Source organism: Lynx rufus, unplaced genomic scaffold, assembly GCF_022079265.1.
Source record: "Lynx rufus isolate CCGP_SWC_20201006 ecotype Redwood Valley unplaced genomic scaffold, mLynRuf1.p SCAF_8, whole genome shotgun sequence".
NCBI lineage: Eukaryota > Metazoa > Chordata > Mammalia > Carnivora > Felidae > Lynx > Lynx rufus.
This window is the reverse complement of record NW_025814896.1, coordinates 18,774,999-18,796,475: the sequence shown is the minus strand read 5'-3', so window position 1 is coordinate 18,796,475 and position 21,477 is coordinate 18,774,999. Positions and strand designations below refer to the sequence as shown.

Below are 21,477 nucleotides of genomic sequence, written 5' to 3'. Positions count from 1 at the left end.
AGGACCAACACAACAGGCAAGGAGCTGTCTTCTTATATTGAGCAAACGAGTGTCCCTTGCTCTTGAGTGCCAGAAGCTGTGCCAGGTTCAAGGGCTGTAACAGGAGAAAAGATGGAACCCTTGTCCTTCCAGAGCTCACAGTCCGGTGGTCATGAGACATGCAGAAAGATACTGGCCCTGCTTTGTGATAACTGCTCCTAAACACAGCGGGAAAACAAGAGTCACCAGCCCTGCCAGACCCAAATCAGATAGGGGGAAAGATACCCACAAAGCAACTTTTGAGCTTGCTACTGAAGGACACATAGGAGTTTGCCAAGAGAACTTGAGAGCCCTCTGCGAGAGGTAATAGGATGTACAAAGGAGGAATTAAAAAAGATCCCACAGTGACTTTCATTTTACAGGAAAAATCAAGCATTCTACTTTTTTAAAAAAATGTGTATTTATTTACTTTGAGAGAGAGAGAGTGAGGAGCGCCTGACGCAGGGCTCAATCTCATGACCTTAGCTGAAATCAAGAGTCGGACATTTAACAGACCAAGCCACCCAGGTGCCCCCAACTATTCTATTTTTGCATAAATGTCATGTTAGAGAGTAGACAGACACCAAATGTTATTAACATAAAACGCAAGGGTTTTATTATGGAAAGACCGCAGGATGTAGAAGACTGAGTAAGGGAGACACTGTTCTTGTGTCCTCTAGCCAGAAGGACTTTCAAATAAAAATTTTTTTAACATTTATTTTTGAGAGAGAGAGAGAGAGCAACAGAGAGTGCAAGTGGGGGAAGGGCAGAGAGAGAGGGAAACACAGAATCTGAAGCAGGCTCCAGGTTCCGAGCGTCAGCACAGAGCCCGACGCAGGGCTCAAACCCATGAACCATGAGATCATGATCTGAGCCGACGTCGGATGCTTAACCGACTGAGCCACCCAGGTGCCCCAGGACTTTTGTTTTTAATGTTTATTTATTTATTTTGAGAGAGAGAGAGAGAGAGAGAGAGAGAGAGAGAGAGAGAGAACAAACAGGGGAGGAAGAGAGGGAGGGAGGGAGAGAGAGAGAGAATCCCAAGCAGGCTCCATGTTGTCAGTGCAGAGTCCAACGTAGGGCTGGATCCCATGACCCTGGGATCATGACGTGGGCCAAAATCCAAGAGCCAGACACTCAACCGACTGAGCCACCCAGGAGTCCCAGTAGGACTTTTTTTTGCAAGTGATGAAGAAAAATATTTCAGCTTCCTCCTCTCTAGAATGGGATAAAGATAATGCCTAACTGAAGGGGAACATGCTTTGTTAGCTTGGAAGTCGTCCACATTCAAATATTACTGTTTGAGTCTGGAGCACCCTCAAACTCTGAACTTGTAAAGAAAGGCAGAGAAACTAGGGATACTTCACCTGAAAAGACATTTAAAGAGATTACGGTAGCTAGCTGGCCTCAAGAATTTAAAATCCCATCAGAGAGGAAAGAAAGAATAGTTTTGTTCTTTGCAGTATCATAAGAAAAGGAAACAGAATCCATGGAACCAGCTGGAAGCCAGATTTCTGCGGCAGTATAAGGAAGTTTCACCCTACGATGAAATGGGCTTCCTTGGAGGACAGCACACTTTCCCTCTTCTTCCTATGGACTCCCAGAATTACCTCAACCTACTTGGAATGACCTCTGACGGCAAGGCTGCAGAGGGGATGGAACATTCAGAGACCACTCAGACGTGTGTTAGGGTTCCTTACAATACTGGGATGGTGCCAATCTACTAAACGTCCCGTCTGTGCCCAGATCTGTTTATTTCAGAGGAATTCGCCTAGTTACGGACGACACGCTCTTTGGGCATCTTTAACCCTGCCTGTTAATCTGCCCGAGAACAGAACTGGGAGAAGGAAACACCTACGCAGTGTCTTTGGGGCAGGAGGTCTGGGATGGGAGAGAAGCAGGGGTGGGGCAACAGACCAGGTTCAGATGTTGGCTGTTCCTCTACGTTTGTTATTTTAGCACATGGACTAGAAGTCAAGCTTAATCTGTATACAATCTGTCCACCTCAAAATCTGGGAGAAGCCACTCCCCATTCTTTTGATTATATTCTATAATCAAAAGGGACCTCAAAAGCAAAATAAATAATACAGGCATTAATTACATGAATGAATAAAATGTCATTCCAGAGTTTAACCCTACTGTAAGGAAACCTGAGTTATTTTGCAATTCTGGCATAACCCCTTCAGTGCCCAGATCTCTCCAAGGCTGAAGACTGATCAGCTAAGTGTATAAACATGACTGAACAGCTTTCAGAGTTGGGCTGGCCTACAGTCGGTATGTGGCTGTCTTTCCACAGAAGTGCAAGTGCATGTATGTGCAGCTGAAATGCCTTCTGCTTTCCTGAAAGAACACTTGATTAGAGAACATAAAAGCAGAATATCTAGAAAATGTCTAGTCTGAACTCTATCCTTTGGTAGCTGTGAGAATTTGGCAAAATCCTTCAAACTCCCTGGGCCTAAATGTCCACAATAACATCGGAAGTGTTTAGTGTACTTGGCCAAGGTGAGGATTGATGGAAACAAATAGAAAAAGTGCTTTGGAAAGAGTAAATTTGCATCAAGCATAAGGTATTACTTTCATTTCTTTGGTACTTGACTTGCTTCTATGGAAAAACACATCCCAAATTCCAGACAAAAGGGTAACAGGATTAAGTTAGGGACTGGAATGGCAGAACTTGGATTTTAATTGTCAACATCAGAACCTAACTTCCTTCAGGTCAGGGTCAGAAGTTTCATGCTGATCTGCTTCAATCCACTGCTTCTCAAACCATGGGGAGACATGGAAACATATCTCTGAACAATAATCATTTCCTACTTTGGGGAAGTGATATCATTGTTACTGTTATAGGAATCACAGCTGATGGAAGCCAAAGTAAATATCCCACATTCTCCCAACTAGAACCAAAAGAAAAGAATCGACAACTTTTGGGTGGTGATGAGAAGATGAGAGATTATCCTGGCAATGGACTCAGTTGGGGACAACTATACAGTCACCCCTGGGATTCAGAATCCATGAAACTCTACCAGATTCATTTACTCCACAACTCAAAGCCAGAGAACATGTGTGGTCAAACGGTGCTGGGGCCCTGGTAAGGTTTCAGTCTACTTATGCAAAGCCCCAGAAACTCATTTGTAAAACGTAATGCAGACTTGTACTTCTGGGAGAATACACATTTCCCTATTCCTCACTCTAAGTGTAGTTAAACCCCCTGGACGTTATGTATGAACAAACATAAGAAAACTCTGAAAGGTGAAGACAAGGCAAACAAACTAAGGATTCTGGGACCCAAGGAATGACACAGTGGTGAGCTCCATGGGTTTTCTTTTTTGCCTTATATATCCTATATCTGGAAGTAAAGAAGCTGACTACCTGGAAATGCCAAAGTGTGCAGATTAAAAAAAAAAAAAAAAAAAGCCCCAACAAAAGTCTGCTCTCCTTAGCTAGGGACCAGGAAAAATGCAGGTTAGGAATATACACAATGTTGAGGCAAAATCCACTATACTCCAGCCTGACAACACATAACACTGGCTCAACACATCCATGCCAGCAAAGGCCAAGTTGAGAATCTAGACTTCCACCCTTCATAGGCTATAAGATGGCACCCCATGCCCCTGCTGCAGTGGTGTCAAAAAGCCAAGTAGGGATCTGGGACTTTCATCCCTGAGAAAGAGTAATGAGGTCCCCATCCCTGCCCACGGTGTCAGCAAAGAACTTCCTCTGCCCAGCAATAATGAGAAACATCACCCTCAGGTTTCAATGGGAGCAGACTGGGAACATGAACTTCTACTCTTACCTGGTAGTGACAAGGTGGTACCCGCCCCCTACCCCATTCCCCTATGAGAGGTGTCAGAGGTAGTCAGCTAAAACAGAAGTTTTAATTAAGATCCTGAGTCTTACAATATAATACCAAAACGTCCAGACTTTGGTAAAAAATCACTTATCATACCAAAAGCCAGGAAGACCTCAAACTGAATGAAAAAGGACAATAAATGCTGCCACCAAAATGACAGAAATCTTAGAATTTGACATAAGGATTTAAATAGTCATCAATGAGCAGTTCTGAACATGCTTGCCACAAATGAAAAAACAAAGTCTCAGCAAAGAAACAAAGATCCAAAGAAAAACCAGAAAGAAATTTTAGATCTGAAAAATATAGTAACCAAAAGCAGGCCCTCAAAACAAAACAAAACAAAACAAAATAAAGAACTCAATCTCAATGGACAGGCTCAAGAGCAGAGTGGAGGAGAAGAAAATCAATGAACTCAAAGACGGAAAAATAGAAAGAACCCAATGTAAATACCAGGGAAAAACAGATTAAAAAAACAAAAAACAAAAAACCAGAGCACCAAGGACCCGTGGGACTGTAGCAAAAGTTTTAACATTCATATCATCAGTCTTGGAGAAAGGGGGAACGAAAAGACCCAAAGAAATAATAGCTGAAAACTCTCCAAATTTGACAAAAGACTTAAACCTACAGATTTAAGAAGTTGAAAAAAATCCCAAACAGGATGAAGTCAACGAAATCCACACACACACAAATAATCATGGTTAAACTTCTGAAAGCTAAAGACAAAGAAAAAATCTTGAAAGCAGCAAGAGAGAAAAGACGCCTTACCTATGGGGAAAAACAACTGGAATGACAGTGGATTTCTCATCAGAAACCATGGAGGCCAGAAGAAGTGGCACAGCATTTTTCAAGAGCTGAAAGAAAAGAACTGTCAACCCAGAATCCTACATCCAGTGAAAATATCCTTCAGGAATGAAAGGGGGATTAAGACAGTCTCAGACAAAGAAAAACTAGGAGAAACGTCAACTAGACCTACCCTAAAAGAATGGCTAAAGGAATTTCCTTTAGAAGGAAGAAACCTTGGAACACCAGAAAGAAGAAAGCATCCAGTAAACAAAAATACAAGTAAATACCATAGACTCTCCTTCTCCTCTTGAATTTTCTAAATTATATTGACAGTTGTGGCAAAAGTATAACATTGTCTGATATGGTTCTAAATGTAAGTATAAGAAATATTTAAGACCATTATATATATTGTAAATAGGGGGAAGGTAAAGAAACAAAACTGGAAGTGAGGTATCTACACTTCCCTTGAACTGGGGAATGATGATAGCAGTGGACTGCGATATATTATGTATATATAATATCTAGAAGAACCATCAAAAAGCTGTTAAAAATATAAATGAAAAAGGAATCATAAAGTGTTCAAGTAACCCAGAGGAAAGGAGGAAAAAGAAAATAGAGAATCAAAACTTGGAGAAAATAATAAAATATCAGACTTAAAACTTACTGTCTCAATAATTACATTAAATATGAATGACTGAGGGGTGCCTGGGTGGTTCAGTCAGCTGAGTCTCCGACTTCAGCTCAGGTCATGATCTCACAGCTCGTTAGTTTGAGCCCCATGTCGGGCTCTGTGCTGACAGCTCAGAGTCTGGAGCCTGCTTCAGATTCTGTGTCTCCCTCTCTCTCTGCCCCTCCCCCACTCATGCCATGTCTCTCAAAAATAAATAAATATTAATAAAATTTTTAAAAAATATTAATGGCTGAATACACCGACCAGAAGATTGGCATAATGCATGAAAAAGTATGATGCAACTCTATGCTGCCTATAGGAAACTCACTTCAAGTATAATGATAAAAGTAGGCTTAAAGTAAAAAAATGGAACAAGTTGTAAGATGCAAACATTAATTAAAGGAAACAGGAGTAGCTACATTAATGTCAAGTAAAATACACTTCAGAACAGAGTAAGCTATCAGAGGCAGAGATGGACATTACATAATGATAGCAGTCAATCCACTTAAGAAGACAAACCTAAAATGTATGCACCAAACAACAGAGCTGCAAAATATGTGAAGCAAAACCTGATACAACTGAAAGGAAAAATAGACAAATTGATAATTATTTAGAGATTTCAATACTCCTCTCTCAACAACTAATGAAACAACTAGATGGGAAATCATTAAGGATACAAAAACTTTTTTTTTTAAGTTTATTTATTTTTGACACAGAGAGAGAGAGCAAGTGCGAGCTAGGGAGGGGCAGAGAGAGAGAGGAGACACAGAATCGGAAGCAGGCTCCAGGCTCCGAGCTGTCAGCACAGAGCCAGCCCAAAGCAGGGCTCAAACTCACAAACTGTGAGACGATGACCTGGGCCGAAGTCAGACGCTTAACCAACTGAGCCACCCAGGCGCCCCAAAGATACAGAAAAACTTAACAACACTATCAACCAACATGATCTAATCGACATTTCTGCAATTATGTCAACATAACTGCACCCAATAACAGTACGATTCACATTGTTTTTCAAGTGCCCACGGAATGTACACCAAGACAGATCATATCCTGGGCCATAAAACAAACCTTAACAATTTTAAAACAACTAAAGTAATAGTTTGTTCTCTGAACATAACGGGATCAAACTAGAAATAAAAAACAGACTTAAAAAAAAAAAGATTAAAAAAAAAAAGTGGGGCACCTGGATGGCTCAGTCAGTTAAGTGTCCGACTCTTGGTTTTGGCTCAGGTCATGACCTCACGGTTCATTAGAGCCCAGAACTGGGCTCTGTGCTAACAGCACGAAGCCTGCTTCGGATTCTCTTTCTCCTACTCTCTCTGCTCCTCCCCTGCTTGCTCTTTCTCTCTCTCTCAAAATACATAAACTTAAGAAAAAAAACAAAAAACAGAAAGAAAATAGGAAAATCTCCAAACACTTGGAAACTAAGTAATAAACGTCTAATGATCTGTGGATCAAAAAGGAAGTCTCAATAGAATTTTTTAAAAAAATATATTAAGTTGAATGAAAATGAGGATAGAACACAGCAAAATTTGTGAGATATAGTTAAAGTAATATTGACAGGGAAATTTATAGCACTGAATGCATACATTAAACAAGCAGGGAAGTCTCAAATGGTAATTGAAGCTCCACTCCAAAAACAGAAAAAGAAAAGGAAAATAAAACCGGGGCAAGCAGAAGGAAGGGGATAATAAGGAGTAGAAATCAATGAAATTTAATAATTTTTAAAATTTATTATCTAGCTAGCTAGCTACCTCTTTGAGAGAGAGACAGAAAGAGAGCGTGCACACGTAAGTAGTACAGAGTGGGGCAGGGGGACAGAATCTTAAGGAGGCTCCATACTCAGCATGAAACCCAACGCAGGGCTTGATCTCATGACTGTGAGATCATAACTGGAGCCAAAATCAAGAGTCGGGACACTTAACCGACTGAGCCACTCAGGCACTCCTGAAATCAATGAAGTTTTTAAAACAGAAGACAAAGAGCTGATTATTTAAGAAAATAAAGCAGACAAATCTCAAGCAAGCCAGGTAGAGAAAAAAAGAAGACACACATTACCAGTATCAAGAATGAACAGGGAATAGCACTATACTTCTGCAACTATCAAAAGGATAAGAGAATACTACAAAGAACTCCACACACATAAATTTGACAACTTAGCTGAAACAGACCAAGTTCCTTGAAAAACACAAACTATCACAACTTACTCAATATAAAATAGAGAACTGGATTCATAATTTTAAAACTCCCTCAAAAAAGAATTTCCAGGCCAGTTACTGGGGAATTCTACTAAATATTTAAAAACTTAATACCAACTCTAAACAACCTCTATCAGAAAATAGTTGGAGGGAACACCTAACTCGTTTATAAAGTTAACATTATTACCCTGATATCAAAAGCACACAAATATAGTACCGAAAGAAAATTATAGACCAATATCCCTCATGAACATAGATGCAAAAAGCCTTAACAAAATATTAGCAAGTAGAATTCAATATTAAGAATTATATACCATGTCCGAGTGGAGATTATCCCAGATTATCCAGGGATGCAAGGCTGATACAATATTTGTGAACAATCAATGTAATCTAACATATTAATAGGCTAAATAAGAAAGACCTCACAATCATATTAATTGGTGCAAAAATGCATTTGACAAAATTCAACATCTATTCATGACAAAAATTCTCAGAAAACTAGGAATGCCTCATTTTCAATAAAGAACATCTACCAAAAACCTAGAACTAACATTATACTTAATGATGAAAGACTGAATGTCTTTCTCCATCAGGAACAAAGCAAGAATATCTGCTCTCAGCATTCATTCAACACAGTGCCAAAAGTTTCAGACAGTACAATACAGCAAGAAAAAGAAATACAAGGAAGATAGATCAGAAAAGAAGAAATAACGCTAACCCTATTCACAGATGACATGAGTGCTGATATAGGGAATTTCAAGAAACCTAAAAACCCCTAAAACTGATAATTGCATTAAGCAATTTTGCAGGATAGAAGATAATTGTAACACCATTTACAATCGTGCCAAAGAAAATGAAATAGTTAGATGTAAATCTATAAACAGAAATTGTTTGCTGAAAAACTATAAAATGGTGATGAAAGAAATCAGAGATCAAAATAAATGGAGATATATAGTAAGATCCAACAGAGTAAAAAAAATCAATATAGTAAAGGTCAATTATCCTCAAAGTGATATATGAGTTTAATGTGATTCCTAGTAAGATCCCAGCAAGAACCTTTATAGCTATAGATAAGATTATCCTAAAACTTATATGGAAAGGCAAAGGAACAAGAAAAGCAAAAACAATTTTGAAAAAGAAGTGGAAGCAATCAGTCTAATCAATTTTAAAACTTATACTATAGCTACAGTAATTGATATTACATGCTATTGGCAGAGGAAGAGATAAATAGAACAAAGAAACAAAAGAGAGAACCCAGAAATAGATCAATCGCTCAAATGATATTTTGACAAAGGTATAAAAGTAATTGAATGTGGAAAAGATAGCTTTTTAACCAAAGGCTTAGAGCAAGTAGAGAGCAACAGGTTAAAAAAAGAACCTCAATCTAATTCTCTCCATTTATATGAAAACAAACTTAAAATGGATCATGGACTTACATGTTAAACTAAAAAACTTCTAGTAGAAAACACAGAAGAAAACTGTCAGGACTGGAGACAAGCAGAATTCTCACACTTAAAACCGGCAACACGATCCATAAAAAGAAAAACTGGTTAAGTTGGACTTCATCGAAATTAAAAACCGCTGTTCTGCTGAAGTCAATGTGAATCAGATAAAAAGACAAACTACAGGTGGGACAAAATACTTGCCAACCACATGTCTGACAAAAGACTGGTATCTGGATTATATAAAGAACTCTCAAATACCAACAGGAAAACAAAGAAACAAACAATGCATTTAAAAAATGGGCAAAGGACACGAAGAAACATTTCACCGAAGAGGCTTCCAGGTAGCAATTAAACCTATAAAAAGATAAATGGTGACAACACTGAAAGCTAATAAAAGATGAGGAAGTGCACCACTCCTACATGGCCGGTGGGAATGTGAAGTGGTACAGCCACTCTGGAAACAGCTTGGCAGTTTTTAAAAAAAACTAAACACGCAACAACCGTATGACCCAGCAATCGTACTTCTGGACGTCTATCCCACAGAATTGGAAATGTACAGTCACACAACATCTGTATGCAAACGTTTACAGAGGTATCTGTAATAGTCGAAAACTGGAGACAATGCACATATCCTGCACATGGATGAATGGTAAAACAAAGTGGGACATCCATACCAAGGACTGCTATGCAGCAACGAAAAGGGAATTACTGTTACAGAAAACAACCTGGATCGGTATACAGGGAATTACGCTGCGTGACAAAAGCCAATCCCCAAAGGTCACACAGTGTATGTTTCCATTTAATATGTATATTCTTGGGGTGCCTGGGTGGCTCAGTCGGTTAAGCATCTGACTTCAGCTCAGATCATGGTCTTGTGGTTTGTGGTTTCGAGCCCCACGTCGGGCTCTGTGCTGACAGCTCAGAGCCTGGAGCCAGCTTCTGATCCTGTGTCTGCCTTTCTCTCTGCTGGTCCCCTGCTTGTGCTCTCTCTCAAAAATAAATAAAAACATTAAAAAAAATTTTAAAGATAATGTATGTTCTTAAATTCTTATATCTTATATCTTCTATCTAAAAAACAGTTTATTTATTTTTGAGAGAGCAAGTTGGGGAGGAACAGAGAGAGAGGGAGACAGAATCCTTAGCAGGCTCTGCACTGTCAGCACAGAGACCAATGTGGGGTCGAACTCACAAACAACGAGATCATGACCTGAGCTGAAATCAAGAGTTCAATGCTTAACTGACTGAGACACCCAAGCACCCCACCTCTTATTATATATCTTAAGTAATAATCTTAAAATGACAAATCATAGAAATGGAGAAGAGGTTAGTGGTTGCCATGGATTAAAGAGGAGGTGAAGGTAGGAGGGAAGTGAATGTGGCTGTAACGGGCAACAAGATGGACCTTTGTGGTCATGGAAACGTCCTATCTTGACTCTATCAATGTCAGCACCCTGGTTGTGATTCTGTACTACAGTTTTGCAAGATGTTCCCCTGGTGGGAAACCGGATAAAAAGTACGTGGGATCACTCTGTAAGGTATCTCACAAACGCATCTAAAATCTATAGTTATATGAAAATCAAAAGCTCACTAGAATGAAAGTGCAATGCAGTCTGTATGTTGAGAATTTTTATAATAAAATCCCCAAGCCCACTGCCAAGATGGGGGTTTCTCTCTCGACACTAAGTAAGGACTGTGTGGACCAACACAGCACATGTGACTCACCATTTGTTTCTGCAGGCCATCTAACTTGTCTTCAGTGTTGTCTTCTTTATCCGTGTTGCCTCTAAATAAAAGTAAAATAAAAAGCATCACGCACCACCTAGGAGCTATTTTGCAACCAGGATGCTTGTAAGAAAACCATCTAAATCACTGACTACAAAAATATTAGTGGATCCCTTTTCCCACAGGCCTCAACATCTGTTTTTTTTTTTTTTTTTTCCTAGTGTCATAACGTCTACGGGCAAGGACCTCCACTCAGTACTAAGACTTCAGCATGAGACTCAGGATCTTCTCAGACAAGTTTAGAGGCCGGCTGTTTGACAGTGATACTGTCACAAACAAGAGCATTACTGCCCATCCAGAGTTTCCTGAACATGGGTCTTTGATGAAAGAAGAGACTCCAGAGGTTGAGGCCTGTGCAACAACCCCCCACCCCTAATCACAGTGGGGTGAAGCTTCATGCAGAATCCCTTACCTGGTGGCATTCACTTCCTTGGGAGGAAACGGGGCTGCCACTGCTATTAAGGAAAGACATTTTTCCCTCTTTCCCATCAGACACCTGCCTTGAGCTTAGCTGCCCAATGTCTTCTGTCCTGTGAGCTTAACTATTGCTAACGCCTGTTTTTCATGATTTGTCTTAAAACTAGCTTTGAAGTGTTCGTATCTCAAATACTCTTATTGTTGCTGCTCAGGTCCTGGAGGCAGTACAATCTCCCACCTTTACTGCTTAACCACACAAAAAAGAGCCACCCACAAAAATGTAAGCTTTCTGCCCCATTCTACCTCACCCACATAGTGCCTTCCCCCCACATCCAGTATTAGTATCACCACTCGGGCTTCTGTTAACATCTTTCCAAATGTATCTTTATTATCTGCTCACAGGAAATTCTCTTTGGTACAGAGAATGTTACAGTAGCTTAGTTTTCATTAGGGGTTAAGGACAGATGAAAAATGCTTTTCACTCTTTTGTTGGCTTTAACAGGTGGTTAGGAGCTCCTGGCTAGGCCTGGCCGCAGTCCTAGGCAATGCAAAGCGATATTTGCTACTTTTGGGGAGAAGATGAGCTCAAAGTTTACCAAACACAAGCTAAGAGATATGTATTACGTCTTCCAAATATATATATTTTGGAGCACCAGTTTCTGGCTGTTTATTTAGCTCTCTTATGAATTTACACATTTGGGAGTTATGCCAACAGTAGATAAACTCAAAGGAGACGTTTTCATACCTTTTTTTTTGCACACGACCCATAAACAAGGCCTAAATGCCACAGCCATCAAGCAGTGGTTCCTAAATCCACCTTACTCATGGACAACGCATTCTTAAATAATGCCAGAATTTCATCTGAGGAATTTCAAGATCAGGAAGCCTGTACTTGGGGTACCTCTTAGTTTCTGTTAGGTATGAGAGGTCTAGCTGAATTCATCCTCAAGAATCCGCTGATCAAGTAAGAGACGAGTTGGGTAGGATGGTGGGCAGCTTGGGGAATCCATGAAGAACAGGAACTGGTATTTGGTTCAAAATGCTTGGAAGTCAAAAAGGCCTAAGGTGTAACAGAACGTAACCAATGCAGCAGTTTTGAAAAGTAGTTCCCAGAGGGCAAGACTGAAGGGAGATGCTGGGAGAGGCTAGCAGAATGCTGGATATGTGGAAGGGGTCATAGATTCATGGCAAAATCTGTCACCTCACAGATGACTCACCGCTCGGGAATGTCTGAGGTCCCCTCTGTAACACCCTGTTCTGCAGAAAGAGACTTCTCATCTGGCATCCCGACTTTCTCCAGGAAGCAAAGTGCTGGGTCTGCTCGCATGGCATTGTACCTCTCATACCCTGATCGGGGGCAGAGAAATGTCAGATGATAGGTTAGAACTCCCCAAATCTACCCTGGGCCCTGGACAGCCATTTTTGTTTTGCTTATTAAATGAAAAATAAAACAATCAAAAAACACTATTTAAGATTAATAGAATCCTATCAGATATCCTATCAGAGGAATATCCTTGAGCTAAAGTAGATGCCCTGAGTAGTGCTTGACCAAAAATAAAAGCTTATGCACGTATTCTGTGTCCGTAGAGATACAAGGCCTAGATACAACACTTACTCGTTTACTTCTTTTGGACAGCAAAAGTAATCAGGCAAGTTGGTTCTATAGCTTCTTCCCCTCAACCCCCAACTCCGGACAACTTGTTACCTCCTGAACGGGCCCTGTTTTCTGATAGTCCAATACCATCCCATGTGTTAGGAACAGCAATTGAACAAAGTGATGCATGCAGGGGATAAGACACAGGGAGGGCTGCTGTGGTTGTTAATCAGATTAAAACCGACCTATTGCTTCCATAATCATCAACTCAGTATGAAATCCTAATCTACTGGCAGGGCTTTGGAATTACCTAACCTCACCACATCCCAAAAGTCAAACACAGGATGAGCATTTTTGATGCAGAAGAGACTCCCAAAAGGAAGCCAAAACCGTGAGATAACATCACTTTTACTGTGATAATCCCAGGCTTGAGAATTTGTTACTATTTTACTAAACCTAATGCCATCTTATAATGAGACAGGATTTGGTCACATACAAGATCCAAATCTATTGTTATAGCAAATTATCTTGGGTGAAACTCCTTCAGGATCGTCAAAACCCTTTCCATGTTGCTCCTAGGAAGCAAGGTTCATTTCTAGCTCTGGAGTACATACACAGAGACCCCCGTGATGGAAAATGCTGTACCTAAAATGAGAGCCAGCATGGGTGCTAATAACAGACTTTGTTTTACTTTGCTGGGTACTTCACCTCCTTGTTGGCTTCTGTTCTACCATCACTGTTGACGCACTTCTGTCCTCCACCCTGTAGGCAGCACCTGGAACTTGTTCTCTGAGGAGCTGCAGGTACTTTATCTTTTAATCCAAAGTGACTCTTGTGCCATCTCAATGACAGGTGCTGCCCGCATGAGGCATATGGCAGGAGAAACTGCGATGCCTTATGTTCTTTACTCGCTATTCCTCAGGGCGATTACTTGATTACTGTCAGTCACATGTGATTGTGGGCTCCTTAGGAAAAGAACCTGGGTCTGTTTCTTATCAGTACACATTCAGTACCCAGCGTGGGGCCCAACACCGTGCACGCTCGAGAAAAGATTGCAGGAGTCAGCTTTGTCCAGATTCTCTTCCAATAATCGTTGTAGGCAGAGCCATTCATACCCTCTCCCTGTGTCCTACCTCAGCTCACAGGAAAACAAAGGCCCTCCATGCTCCTGCTGCCTTGAGGAAATTCCTGCCGCTAGCTCCACCTGCTGCTCCCCATGAAAAGAGAGGTGCTTCATCTGATAGGTGAGAGGCTGAAAACCTCCTCCACCAGCCCTTTACTACTGAGGACCATGTGTCCTGCCCTCTGGTGCTCTGGGCTCAACAAGGGCATGAAGCAGTTCTTTCAGCAGCCGACTACCTGGGGACGCTTCTGTTGTGCAGCCCTTCTCTGTCTTGTGTGGCTCTCAAGTCTAGAGAGATTTTGCACTCCTATTTCTCAGTGAGCTACGAAGCTGGTGGCAAGGAGGAATGACGGATTCAGTCCCCTAGAAAACCCGACAACCTCCCTGCAGAGTCGCAGGAGCTGGAAGAGCAGTACCAATAAATACATAGTAGATGATGGCCTTTGAGGGTGTGGGCTGCTTGCAGAACATGAACAAAAATACTAAACTCCTTATCTTGATGAACTTTTTAAACACAGGCTGCCCTAGAGGGCTGTAGTCAGTTAACACAACTGACAGCTGTCAGGAGCATCATTCAGAAGAGGTTTGCTACAGGGCCCTTCTTGTTGCAAACAACCAAAGGTTCAGGCAATTCTTCCCCAGGGGTCAGCTTGGAGATGCAACCATGGCTATATCCTTCTAATCTAAGTAGGGTTGTAGCGGGCTATGTCTGGGGCAGACTAAAAGAGCCACAAAACTACAGACAATGAATGGCTGTGTGTTTCTTAACAAAGAAAATGGCTGTAGCGCCGCAGCTCATACTTAGGCCTCCACAGGATGAAGGCGAGGCAGAGGGCTTCCTGCCAGAAATCCCTGAAAAGTGAACACCAGATGGCTTGGGTGTCTGGAAGCTTGACTGTCAGCTGGTAAGACCTGGTAAGACATGTTATGTGGGCTAAGTTATACAGGGGTCATCAGGTGTATTCTCCAGATGAGCCTATGCTCATGGAATGTCCGATGGGCATTTGGCCAGGGGCAGGATCCAATGTGGATTCTATAAGACACCAAGGAGGATGAGCACATGAAACCAACCACAAGCATCTGTACAATGTCATCTAGGTAGAACCAATGTTACCATCCAGCTAAAGAGGGCTAGTTCTATGCAGGAGTGAGCCAGGTACGCATGTGTGGTTTAGGTCTAGTCCCCCAGCACTGGGTACGGAGGCTGGGTTTTCCCATCTTTATAATGTGTCTGCTAGTCATTGTATGCCACAATGAGCCACTGTAGGCATCGCACACATGCCCTCAGCCCTGATTTTGACAGTGAGTTCACCTCAACTGGCAATCTGGGGGAATCTGAAAGGAGTGGGTGATGCATCATCGTAAGACTGCACGAGTGTGCTCAGGAAACACTTAGGAGTTACTAACTTATACCCTCCCAAACTGTTTCATAGAGCAGAGGAGCATTAGACATGGAAGTTATCTTAGACATCATCTGACTGGCCCTTGAACATTTCCAGTATAAGACTAAGATCAACTGATTAATCCACTACCCTAAGCCTTCATCAGGGACAAAAAAACTAATAGGTATGGTGCCAGCGTTAATTTGCCTTTCCTAAGAGAGAAAGGGTCTTGGCTCCACTTAGAGTCCTGTCTTCTTACACATTCTGAGGTTACCCTGCTAGCCACACCTTTGTAAGGAACTACACTTATCAGCAAAGTATAACGACCTTCTTTATCCCAAACTATCCTTTCCTTAAAGACCTTTTGTAGGACACTGATCTTGCCACACTAGGTCTCTTGTGTTTTGTTTTTGTTTGTTGTTAGCATTGGTCTGGGATATCTTGTTTTACTGCTTACAAGGCAACCTCATTCTATCTTCCACATTTTCTCCTCTTTCGTGTCCATAATTTATCTCCCATGAACATGTTCTTCCAGCTCTGCATGCTTGGGCCAAAGGGCCTCTTCTTGCCCTCCTTTCCCAGAGGGCTTGTTTCTTTCTTGCGTGTGGGCATTACAAACCCAGTCTCTCTGGTTTGCTGTCCTATCAGTGAACTTCCAGCTCTGGCTTTAAGTAACCTCTTCATTCGGGGATTTTATTTGTTTCATGTGTAGCTAGGTGGTTTCACACTGTTGTCAGAATCCACCCAGGCTTTCTGTATGTCTGTGGTGTGTGTGTGCTGGGTTGGAGGAAGGATGGAGGTGAAGCGTGTGGCTGCCATAATGCTGGGACTTCAGGTTGTGAGGTCTTTCCACATCACGTTCTCTCCACCAAGGGTCGGGCAACATACCCTAAAACTACCGCCGATAGGAGACCCAGGGTCAATGGACTTTCCTACACACTGAGTTCAGATGCTCTGAATCTGCCTGTCTCCAACAACTTGTCTTCCTTTGAGTTCTTTCCAAAATCAGATTAAACCAAGTTTTGGTTGTACTGTGGGCTCCTTGTGCTTAATCTTCATCCCACTGCAGAGGTGAGTTCTGGCCCTGCACTGCCCCAACGAGGAGCCACATGTGGTTATTTAAATTTCAATTAATTACAATTACATAAAGTTAAAAATATAGTTGCTCAGATGTACCAGTCACATTTCAAGTGCTCAAGAGTCACATGTGGCTGGTGGACCACACAGCGGACAGCACAGAGACAGGGCATTTCCACCATCACAGGCAGCTCTTGCTAACAGCATCGCTGCTCCCACCTAAACCAGCGGTTTGACAAAGGGCTCTCAGCAGCCCTGACCTCCCACTGCAGCACCCAAATCCAAGCGTCGAGGGGATTCCTCATTAAAATATGTACAGGCATGGCTCTTAAGGAAGCGTGGCTGGTTGGCCTCCAGATTTGAGTCCTACTGATGAGGGCTGTGTGAGAAAGCGACTTTCCACGGGCAGAGCAGCGAGTGGCTGCACATAAGTGGCAGAGCAGCACTGAACATGTCCTACACTGGCACGTACCGCCTGGCACTGCCCTAGGCAGTCCACATATAGTGTCTCAAAGAGTCTTCAAACAACCCTCCGGGCAGGCTGTTTCGATACTATCCTCGTGGTACAGGTGAAGAAACAGGTCAGAGAAATTTATAATTTGCTCAAGGTCCCACATGTAGTAAGTGGCAGAGCTGACAGTGAAAGCCAAGTATAACCAACTCTTCCCACTTTGAGTCCTGCTCTCCAGTTTAAGATTTCAGTTACTTCACTGGGCAGGGAAGGGGTCTACCAGCCACAATACAGTGACTATCACGTGGTGCTTCCATCATTCACCTTAACCGCTGGCTGAAGGCAAGGGCAGGTGCCTAGGACAGTTCCAGAAGTGAAGAAAGGGGCACTTATTTAGTTTTTTTCCAAGCTACTCAAATACTTCTCTCAGTCCCCTAGACTCTTAGTTACCGTATTTTTAAAAAACGATGTCCATGCCATCTTGTATTCTTAAATTTTTATACCAGTGGGGCAAAAAGATGCACTCCAGGAATATGTAGATTATCTAGACTGATCTTAGAATTCTACATACATACGAAAGGTTAAAACCTAACATTTTCCCATTTACTTATTCTTTTACTCAAGCAATGCTGTATGCCTACACGTGCCAGGCATTAGGCTAGACACTGGGACTCTAAGAGTGAAGGAGAATGAGGCAGTCCAAGGTTTGACAGTGTGGACAGGCTCTCTGTAACCACAGCAGCTCTCTGCGAAGCTCCTCACTGATATTATTTAATGTTCGCCCTATTTTCATGACTCACACGTTCATCTGAGAGGACAGAGGAGAGGTGAGGCTTACTTTCTACCAGAGACGTGCAGCAAGCTATGGAGTTGCTCAGGAAAGGGAGAGCATGCACTGAAATACACACCGTGTTTGAACACGCCTATCAGAAGGGACTTATCGGCCTCAGCATCCCACCAATCCACTGGGATCTCCATGTAGTCGATGTCGGGCAGGGGTACGTCTAGCTCCCTGTGGAAGGAAGGGCATGGGCTCAGAGTTCCTTCAACACAGACAAAAAACAATGCAAGAGCTACTGGCTGAACCCTGATATTAAGCCACACCCCAGTCACACGCTGAGAGGCTGAAGTTACAAGGACTCAGAAGGCTGTGGGCTAAGGTTTCTTAAACCAGGACTTTATCACATTCACCCAGTGAGCTATTTCATACATGTACTTGATTTCTAGGCTCTACCTTAGACTGACACAGAACCCTGAAGAACCTCTTGGAGAACTCATCAGTAGGTCTAGGTTGGGGCTTGGGATCCTTATGTGTAATGCCCATCTTCAGCTGGGAACCACAGCAAAAGCCATCAATACATTGGTCAACTGAAGGTAGAACACTCTCCACTTGGCTGAATTCATACACAATCAAATGTTGGAAAGTGCCCAAATCATCCTGGTTCAACATGTGGAGATCTCAAGCACTGTTTGAGAACAAGACAGTCAGCACTGGTACATGCAGGGAAATAAAGACCGCCTGTTCAGAGGACAGGTCTCACAGCAGCTGGCCTCCTGGCACGTAGGGAACTGACCCCGGGCTGGGTGCAAACACGGGCCTCCTGAAGCACAAGTAGGTTTGTCCGTCTCCATGAACGGGACTATATGGTAGCTCTTTAACACCAAGAGCCATGCTGACTTGTTTTACCTGGCAGGGGTGCCTTCAAACGCTTTATCAGCTGCCTCTCCCAGTATTTCAGCTTTTAGGTAGTACAGCATCCGGACTCGCAAAAGGACCCTGTGAAAGGTGAACACATCAATGCAAACGTATCAGAGCCCATGAGCTGCCTATAACCTGCCACCCCCAAGTGGACACATGGAAATTCCGGGCGCTCCCAAGTTATTATGATGTGAAGTAATATATGAGAAAGCACTAGAAAAGCAAAACCCAAGGTATTGATGGCAGATGCTACTGTGATTATCCCCACTTCACATGGAAAAATGTATCTCACCAGCCCTGTAATCACCCTGTAAGCCCTGGAGGGCAGCAGAAACACTGTTTCTCCAGATCCACAAGAGTACACACCACCTCTATGGGGCCATAATGACCTCTAGGGCAGAGGTGCCTTCCAAGAGGCTGGTTACCAGTTTATTGATCTACTGAAGAGCAGGTCATGTTGAATGGTGCTGTTTTCCGTTGCATTTGCATGTGTTAAAAATGGATATTTACAAGTCTTTTTCATGGCAATACTCCCAGACAGTAATCATGCCTTCTCTCCTGAGGTGCTCAGTTCCCTGGATTCTGCTCAGAGCATACTCAAGCTCCAAGGGAGGGCATGCGCCAAACATGTCCGAGACAAGGAAGTAAGCGTTTGTTGGGCAACTACTGTGTGCCCTGCACCATGCTGGGTACTGTGAGGCACAGAGCAAAAGCAAGCCTGTTTTTGAGGAGCCCACAGCAGTCTAACAGTGAAATGAGACCAACCACGAAAGAACTACAGCATGGAAGATGACCCTGGGAGTCGACGTATGCAAAACGGGGTGAAGGTAAGGGTAGGCACAGAGAAGCTGGCCCCATTCAGGGAGAGGCTTCATATTCACGGCTAAACTGCAAAGAAGTTTAGAAGAGTACTTGTAACTTGTACAATACCAGTCAAGACTAAAGGCTAGCTATTAAAAATAAAGGCCTACTTACACAGATAGGGACAGACCTCCATCTAAGTTATTTTAAAAGGAGAAAGAGAAACAGCGCAGAGCACGAATAGTATGTAAAATACACATTATTTTTGGGAGAATAAAAGGAGGATGTACATTCATCTAAGCTGGTCCATGTACAGAGTATCTCTGGAAGAACCTGGTTAGCAGTGGCTGCCTCTGGAGGGGGAAATGGGAATTGGAGGTGGGAGGAAAGGTTATTTTTGGCAATTTTTAAAAAACACATAAAGTGCCACTCTGGGCTCGAGTAGTAGGTGGCAACACACACACAATTTTTAGAATGGAAAGAACCCTTATTTTTCTGGTATGCCATCCCTTACCTCAGCTGTCAGTCAACTCAAATAATTTCAAGGTTTATTTTTTTTAAAGCTCAGATAATAAGAGCTCTAAGAATTTACAACAGTCGTTGATCGTTCTACCTTGCTGACAGTGCCTGCTGGCCTCCTCAGTAAGAACTTCAGTGAGGAGGTCTTAGATATGGGAATCCCAGCCTGCTTACATCTAGCCCAATCAGAGGAAGGTTTTCCTGATGATGTAAGATAGAGTGGTCTCTACTTCTTTAAACCGAAATGTGTTGACACTTGGTAGCATCTATGGCATGAGAGAATAGAATTTTAAGTGAACAGTATTCACTTATTCTCCAAATGAGAAAGAAATCAATTCAGAGGACAGATGGGCAGCTCCTCCCCGAGTGAGAGGATAACCCCAGCTGGCATCTAAACTCAAAGGGAAGGAGGACTGGGGCACGTTTGTAACACCCTTACTTCAGCCAGACAAAACCCACCAATATTTCGGTGGCATTACTGCTCTTTCCTTCATCTCTTTCTTTAAAATAAAACACAACACCACATTTTGTTGATATGAAATACACTTCCAGGAAGTGCACCTTAGATAAACATACAGCTTGATGAATTTCCAAACTGAACACACATGTGAATCCAGGACCCAGATTAGGAAGCAGAGCATGTCACCAGGACTCCCCTGACTTCTCATAGCCTGGATCTGAAACAGCTGTTATTTAACTTTTTAAAGTTCTTTTGCTGACAATTTCCTGTCCCTAAATACTATACCACTACTACTACTGAACAATGCTTTGAGTACTTATCACATGGCAGCATGTATTAGCTCACTTAATCCAAACAACAATGCTAAGAGATGGAAACTATTATTACCCTCATTTTCTAGATGGAAACTATTATTATCCTCATTTTCTAGATGAAAGAAAGAAGGCAGAAGGCACAAAGAGGTTAATAATTCACCTGCTCACAAATCCAGGCAGTCCTGACCCCAGACCCTGTCTCAACCTTTATCTGGTATGAGGGTGGCAATAAATTTGCTAACAGAGCCTACAATTCTAGAAGCTCCCAGTCCACTTTTTTTTTTTTTTTTTCAACGTTTATTTATTTTTGGGACAGAGAGAGACAGAGCATGAACGGGGGAGGGGCAGAGAGAGAGGGAGACACAGAATCGGAAACAGGCTCCAGGCTCTGAGCCCTCAGCCCAGAGCCTGACGCGGGGCTCAAACTCACGGACCGCGAGATCGTGACCTGGCTGAAGTCGGACGCTTAACCGACTGCGCCACCCAGGCGCCCCTAGTCCACTTTTGCTGAAAGAATTCTGCCTGTTCTCCAACGTACCTCAGGGCAAACCAGGACCCAAGATCAAAGGGTGGAAGTTTCAAGGAAGCAGACTTCAGATTCAATACATAGAAGGGTGATTAATTAGAATCTGGTAATTAAATGAGCCTTGCAGAGAAATGGTAAGCTCCCATCGCTAGGAAGGCTCGAGCGCAAGCTGGCAGACTCCCTGGCAGGGTCCTGCCCCCAGAACTCCCATGCTGAGTGCAAGAGCTGCAAGGTCCCTGCTGGCTCTTGCTGAGCCAGGACTAAAGAGGACAGTTGTCCCCTTTGGATTCAGAATAATAAACAATAGTCAGCATCTCTGAACTCAGATAAATGCTTTACTGCATTCTTTTCTCTTTCTTTTAAAGATT

At 42.5% G+C, this 21,477-nt stretch overlaps 1 protein-coding gene across 2 annotated transcripts in view; it reads right to left on the bottom strand.

The window, feature by feature from the left end:
• Positions 1-21,477, bottom strand: part of CHD6 (chromodomain helicase DNA binding protein 6) — a 204,770-nt gene that overhangs the window by 28,288 nt on the left and 155,005 nt on the right. For both annotated transcript variants that reach the window (XM_047067984.1, XM_047067985.1), the window contains exons 24-27: positions 18,478-18,567; positions 17,699-17,802; positions 12,381-12,510; positions 10,687-10,747 (exon numbers count right to left, since the gene is read on the bottom strand). In XM_047067984.1, coding sequence (XP_046923940.1) covers positions 10,687-10,747; positions 12,381-12,510; positions 17,699-17,802; positions 18,478-18,567 — 385 coding nt within the window. The remainder of the gene's footprint in view (positions 1-10,686; positions 10,748-12,380; positions 12,511-17,698; positions 17,803-18,477; positions 18,568-21,477) is intronic.